The sequence below is a fragment of the Chrysemys picta genome, chromosome 7 (assembly GCF_011386835.1).
Source record: "Chrysemys picta bellii isolate R12L10 chromosome 7, ASM1138683v2, whole genome shotgun sequence".
In the NCBI taxonomy this organism is placed as follows: Eukaryota; Metazoa; Chordata; order Testudines; family Emydidae; genus Chrysemys; species Chrysemys picta.
The window spans coordinates 85,181,720-85,188,343 of NC_088797.1; the positions used below are offsets into that span (position 1 = coordinate 85,181,720).

General features: G+C 37.5%; 1 protein-coding gene across 1 annotated transcript; it reads left to right on the forward strand.

Annotated features, from left to right (window-relative positions):
* The first annotated feature begins 686 nt into the window (after positions 1-686).
* Positions 687-6,411, forward strand: SRGN (serglycin). The gene is made up of 3 exons (XM_005297312.5): positions 687-843; positions 3,030-3,177; positions 5,443-6,411. The coding sequence occupies exons 1-3, from the start codon at positions 753-755 to the stop codon at positions 5,645-5,647; spliced, it is 444 nt and encodes a 147-aa protein (XP_005297369.1). The 5' UTR covers positions 687-752; the 3' UTR covers positions 5,648-6,411.
* The last annotated feature ends 213 nt before the right edge of the window (positions 6,412-6,624 follow it).

Sequence of the window (6,624 nt, forward strand, 5' to 3'; positions counted from 1 at the left end):
CAAGTGGAATTTCTACTAAGATTTACTTTATAAAAATACTGAAAAAAATCTCCTCGCTGCTATTATGTAGGTCCAGGCTTCCACCCTCCAAGAAATAAAAAAGCTGTTGGAATACAAATCCTGAATTTATCCTGAATTTAAGAGTTTTTCCAAAGTGAGAGTTTCGCAGACTGTGTAAGCTTCACATTTCACACTGATCCTGCTACAAACAATAAGCTTATCAAAGCTTGCTTTAGAAAGGGGAAATATACTTGTGTTGCCAATGCAACACTACAGTTGCCTGAAAGTTTGGGATATCAACAAACTGCTACTTTATTTTTATTTTTATTTTTATTTTTTTTACTAGGAGTGGCAAATGTACACTTGACCTCTGACAGCTGACATGTCTGCAGGTAATGTATGTTTAGGGGAAAGCCTGTGGGCAGGCAGGATTGTGTCACATACTTCTGGACCCTTATTTCTAATAGCTGAAATAACATTTTTATTATGGGGCTTTCTGGGAACCCAATCCCACTGTCTTTGCTCAGGCAAAACTTCTCTTGAAGTCAGTGGTGATTTTTGTCTGAGGAAGAACCACGTAATTAGACTCTAGGCTTTTATTGTAGATGTCTCACTTAAATCAGTCAGGAAGTTGTGACGCAGGTTATGGGTTGGGTTTGAGGTTTTGGAATCCTTTTCTAAGAGTCGATCTCATTGCCTCGTTTTATTTCCTAAGTGTGAAGCCGTGGTGAAGAGTGGTGGAGTGTGGAGGAATGCAAGCCAAAATGCAGACTCGTGTCAGATGTAATGGGAGGATTTTCCTGGCTGTTTGTATAATCCTCTTTATGGGATACACAGCACAAGGTAAAACTGTGAATGGTTGTTATTTCTATAATCCTCTTTCTAAACTGTGTAGCATAGACCAAGGAAGTATACTATTGATTTTAACGAATACTTGTAATTGGCCTTGAAGTAGGAATAATAAAACCTACTTTTTCTAAAATTAAATCTTTTTTTTGTTAAACTTTCCATCAAGATAAGTTTTTGTATAATGCCAATGATAAAATTGTTTTTGGCAAGTGGATCTTTTCTGTCCTCCTTATATAGATGATATATGTAGTTAGTATTAGTATTTATTTTATAAAAAACATTATTTAAATGACGGACATGGCAAGTTACAGAAGTTCTATATAAATGTCTTAGCCAACTGTTTTTGTAGTGGCTGGAATATATCAGCATCACGCTATGATCTACAGATTTTTCAATCAACTGAGTCTGAAATACAGCAATCTAAAATGGATCTAAATTTCAGGAAGTAAGGACTTCATTGGAGTTGTTTCAATCAACAGTGAGGCTAAAAATCACCTGCAGATAATATGTAAAATTACAAAATGTTACTTTGTAAAAGCAACTGTGGTGCCCAATTTTGCACCCTGGAAATGCATTGACTTTAGTGGGTTTGTTTGGACGTCTATCTGATTGTTGAATGCAAGGTCTTAACAGTTAAGCAAATATTTGAAAAGCTGCATATTTCCTATATTATAGCTTCACTTGTTTCATGGGGAAATAGGAAATTTGTGTAAGTATGGGGAAGTTAAGGGTTTGATTCAATACAGCAAAAATTACAACACTGTGGACTAGAACAGTTAAAAGGAAATGTTGATTCACAATGACACAGACATTCTGTATTTATTTCTTACAAGAGGCATCTAGTTTTCAAGCCACATATGTATACTTTCCTGTAGAGATATTATCACAGCGATATGCATTAATTAGATACCTATTGGTGTTTTCATCCTAAATATTGTTTTCTTTGGATGACTATTACCTGAACTTTTTGCACACAAATTACTCGGGGTATGGTACATGTTACTTTTTATATTTATTAAAAACAGACTTTACTTTTAATAATATACAAACAGAAGAAATAACAATGAAAAGGAAAAGGTACTATGAGAGAGACGTGGAATAATGGCCATATGTATCTCTCCAAACACATTCTTTCTCCTGTAGACGAAATGTGTGCATGAGAAGATTGGAAGAGTGATTCAGTACAGTGTGGTAACAGACCATGTTAAAAGGAACTGTAATTAAAGAGAAGAGACATTCCCAAAGAACAAAATGAAATTAGACTAAAATACCAAAAGAAGGAGAATGTAACATGAGGCTTCAGATGCAATTAGTTAATGATACCAAAAGAAGGATGAAACATTTAATCCTAAATGTGTTTTTGATGGTTTCAAGTGTTTTGTTTGTTGGTTTATTTTTTGTTTTGCTCCTCTGAAATTTTTTTAAGAAAGCTTTTGCAGCCGAACCTTAGATGTGAATGTAGGTTAGACATTGTGGGAGGAGAGGAAGTGAAAGAGCATCTGAAGAGTGTTTAGTGAACATCTGCAGCAGCTACTTTCCAAGAAGTCAGTAAATACGCACTGCAGTCTACTCTATAGGGCCTTATTATTAATGGGCAGATCCCACAGGGAGGGTTGGGGAGGAAATCTCTGTGAGGATTCTTTAATGGAGATTACCTCAGTATTGTTCTGTTGAGGAGGTAGGTACCTTTGGAAGATTCTGGGGGATCTGCTGGAGGCTAGGACAATCCACAGGAAGGCTCCGTGCCTCCACACCAACTCTGGCACCTGGCAGCCAGAGTGTGGTCGGCATCTCACAAGACAGGACCCATGCTTTCCACATTGTTATGTGCCTTTCCATGCTGTATGTGTTCTTTTCATACATGTCCATTTAATTCTGAAATCTACTCCTTTGTGTTGTCATAAGAGACATGGAAGTTCATCTAGCTGTTTCATATGGAATTTCTTCAGTGTTTGGAAGATGTGCTCATATGGATATAATATGAGATACAGGAATATTACTTAGTGATAGTACTGGTTAATCTAAAAATGTCTTGTCAGAATTGTTTATGGTTGGGTAATCACTAAATATATACATATCATTATAACTACCAGCTTCCTGATCAGGAGTTCATAAAGTAAAATAATCCCTAATATTGACTACAGTAATTCATACTAATAATGTACGAATAATTTGATCAGGTGTTCCAGTGCAGAAAGCAAGATTCCAGAGGGTAAAATGCAGACCTGACATCTTGTCTGCTAACTGCATTGAAGAAAAAGGACCGTTGTTTGAAATTTCTGAAGGTGGAGCTAACAGAATCCTCCCTCCAAAGGCTGATCCATTTCTGTAAGTAAATGAATTGTCCCTTCAGTATTTATGGTTGGCATCAATAAGCTTTCAGTATTCTTAGCTAAGGCACTTAAATCTTTGACTTTTAATGTACATAAGAACCACCACACTGGTCAGACCAATGGTCCATGTAGCCCAGTGTCTGTCTTCCAACAGTGGCCAATGCCAGGTGCTTCAGAGGGAATGAGCAGAACAGGGAACCATTGAGTGATCCATCCTCTGCCACATCCACTTCCAGCTTCTGGCAAACAGAGGCTAGGGATACTCAGAACATGGGGTTTCATCTCTTACCATCCTGGCTAATAGCCATTGATGGACCTATCCTCCATGAATTTATCTAGTTCTTTTTTGAACCCTGTTATAATTTTGTCTATCTATCTATCTATCTATCTATCTATCTATCTATCTATCTATCTATCTATCTATCTATCTATCTATCTATCTATCTATCTACTGTTATGCATTTGATTTTCATTTGCATGTTGAAAGACCATTAATTTTTAAAAGTGATAGTACAAACATGACTAAGATTTTGACATATACAATAGACTGGTGTGGATGATGATCATATTTCATTAAAGTCTAAGGAGACAAACTGGTATATTGTGTAGGATTTGTCATAGCCAAACAGATCAATGCCCATTAAATTTGGTATCCCATCTCATGCAGTGACAAATCCTCAGTATTTCTAATGAGGGCACAATCCAGCCCCCGTTTTCAGCAATACACCTAGCCACTTGTGCAATATTATATATGGCGATCTGGAACGGAAATACTGTTTCCTGATATCTTTGATGATCAGCATATGTTCTTAAACCTGAGGCTTGAATGCCATTATTTTAGCTTGTATGATCATAAAAGTTGTTGGTCATAAAATTTCCCTTTAAATAAATCTATTGATGGTATTTGACCTCCTTAGCAGTCAATTCTCAATTTGACTGCATGCTGTGTAAAGCATTTCCTTCTATTGATCTAAATTCACCTGCCATTAAGGGGTAGGACTCTTGCTAATCCTGAGGAATGTAAACTCCTTAAGCAATGGATATAAGGATTTTTGGCCCAAAAGGGCACTTTACCAGGAAAGAAAGATCTGTGATCCCAGGGAGGAGTGGCTGTGCTGGCCTTCCGAGACATAGGCCTTGTCTACACTACCGGGTAAGTCGACCTAAGTTACGCTACTCCAGCTACGTGAATAATGTAGCTGGAGTCGACGTAGCTTTGGTTGACTTACTGTGGTGTTTACACCATGCTGTGTTGACAGGAGATGCTCTCCCTTTGACTTACTTTAATCCTCTCGTTCTGATGGAGTACCAGAATTGACCAGAGATTGCACTGCGGTCGATTTTGCAGGTTTTCACTAGACCTGCCAAATCAACCCCCTCTGCATCGATCCCCGGTAAGTGTAGACGTGGTCAAAGTCTCTCCTACCTATTCTCTGCTGAGAGCCACTCCTTTTTTCTCCTGGGCTGCTTTTAAGCCTCGCTACCTCTCTTGGGTGCTGCTGATCCTACCACTGCCTCATATTGAGAAAACCTGCATAGTACTTTCAAAAGACAAGCTTTGGAGCTTAAAATCATAACTTTGCTAGACACTAAAAATCATGATCTTAATAAAGACACTGGATTCATGGCTTATTACAACAATCTGTTACCCATTAACCCCTCTTTTTATCCTATGACTAGGGGTGTTAATGGGCTACTTCACCTTGAATGGTCTCTTAGTTTAGCATACATAGTTCACACATATTCTATCTGTTTGACCATGTATTTAGCTGTGACACTCTGAGTACATTTCCCAGACCTGAAGAAAACTTCTGTGTAGCTCAAAAGCTTGTCTCTCTCACCAGGGCCAGCTCCAGGAACCAGCTTAACAAACAGGTGCTTGCGGTGGCCAACGGAGAGGGGCGGCACGTGCGGCAATTTGGGGGCGGCAGGTCTCTCACTCCCTCTAGGAGAGAAGGACCTGCTGCCGAACTGCCGCCACCGATCGCGGCTTTTTTTTTTCTCCCCCCAATTGCCGCCGCCGGTCGCGATTGCGATCGCAGCTTTTTTTTTTTTTTTTGCTTGGGGCAGCAGAAATGCTGGAGCCAGCCCTGTCTCTCACCAACAGAAGTTGGTCCAATAGAAGATATTACTTCACACACCTGGTCTCTCATTGAGAAAAGGCACAGTTCAGTATTAGCTGATGGGTGTTAAGCAGAATGAGACAATCACATTTGTCCTTATGAGTAAATTGTATTGTGATTTTTCTCGTATATTTCAGGATGAAGCGCTTTCAGGAGCAACCTGATATTTTCTCACTTTCTGGTGAGGAATCTGGATCTGGGGCTGACGACATACCTGAAACAGAATCAGAATCTGGGTCAGGAATTAATTACAATGTTGAGTATCCTAACTTGTCATCTTCTGGCTTGGTGCAAAAAGAGGAGTTGAAGCAGGAACTAACAAATGAAGATTTAATGCTGTAAGAAAGAAGACTTTATCTCTATCATGATGATTATTTACAGCACTTCTTCTATGTTGTATAACTAAGTGATTAGTCTTAGGACAAACAGTTTTATAAAAATTATAATCCAACAAAAGTGCCTTATAATCTTTATTGCTTTTCTTTGCTAAAAAAATCTTTGTTAAATGTGACCTTACCTACATTTATATGTGCATTTTATATCTAAGCTTGGGATATTTCTGAAATCATGGGAAGATGGAATCTAAAAGATCCATGATAGTCTTGCTTGAGACAAATACTAGTATAGAAAAGAAAATGACTGGAAAATATTAGGTATGTGTATTCAAGCAGCAATCCAGGAGTCACAGACATACAAAGTAATGTAACTAAAAGTAAACTTCCCCAAACTTTTTCTTTGCCCCCCCGATAATTTTCTGTATAAAGTACCAGTAAGCTTATTTGTGAAATTAATTGTTTGCTATTATAAAATGTATTCCATATTACACAATAACTAATACAATGTTACTTTAATTATTGGACTTTTTATAACCCCCAGTGGGCCTCAATACAATATATAATATAATTTTGACTGTTCCTGTTAGTATAAATGACATGGTCATGTAGGTCCAAGAATCATGACCCCTTCTACATTCTTTCTGTGTGACTATTATTAAAAGTGGTTAAAGAACAACTGCACTTGTTATATTTTAAATTTCTGGCTGAATATTTTTCCTTATATTTGCATCTACTCAGTTGTAATACTATTAAAATTTTAACGTAACCAAATACTGATTTTTTTTCTTAAATGCTGGAGTGAGCGCTCAAAAATATGGGTGGAAATGAACAATAAACAATTTTGTTTTCTAGTAGCCTTCATGAAAAAAGTATCTAAAATACACTAGCTGTGAAAAGGTTATAATCTGAGGCACAAATAAATCCATGGCTGCAGAAAATACACCAATTTTGAGGATTTAAGATCTTTCCACAGCTTTTGCCAGA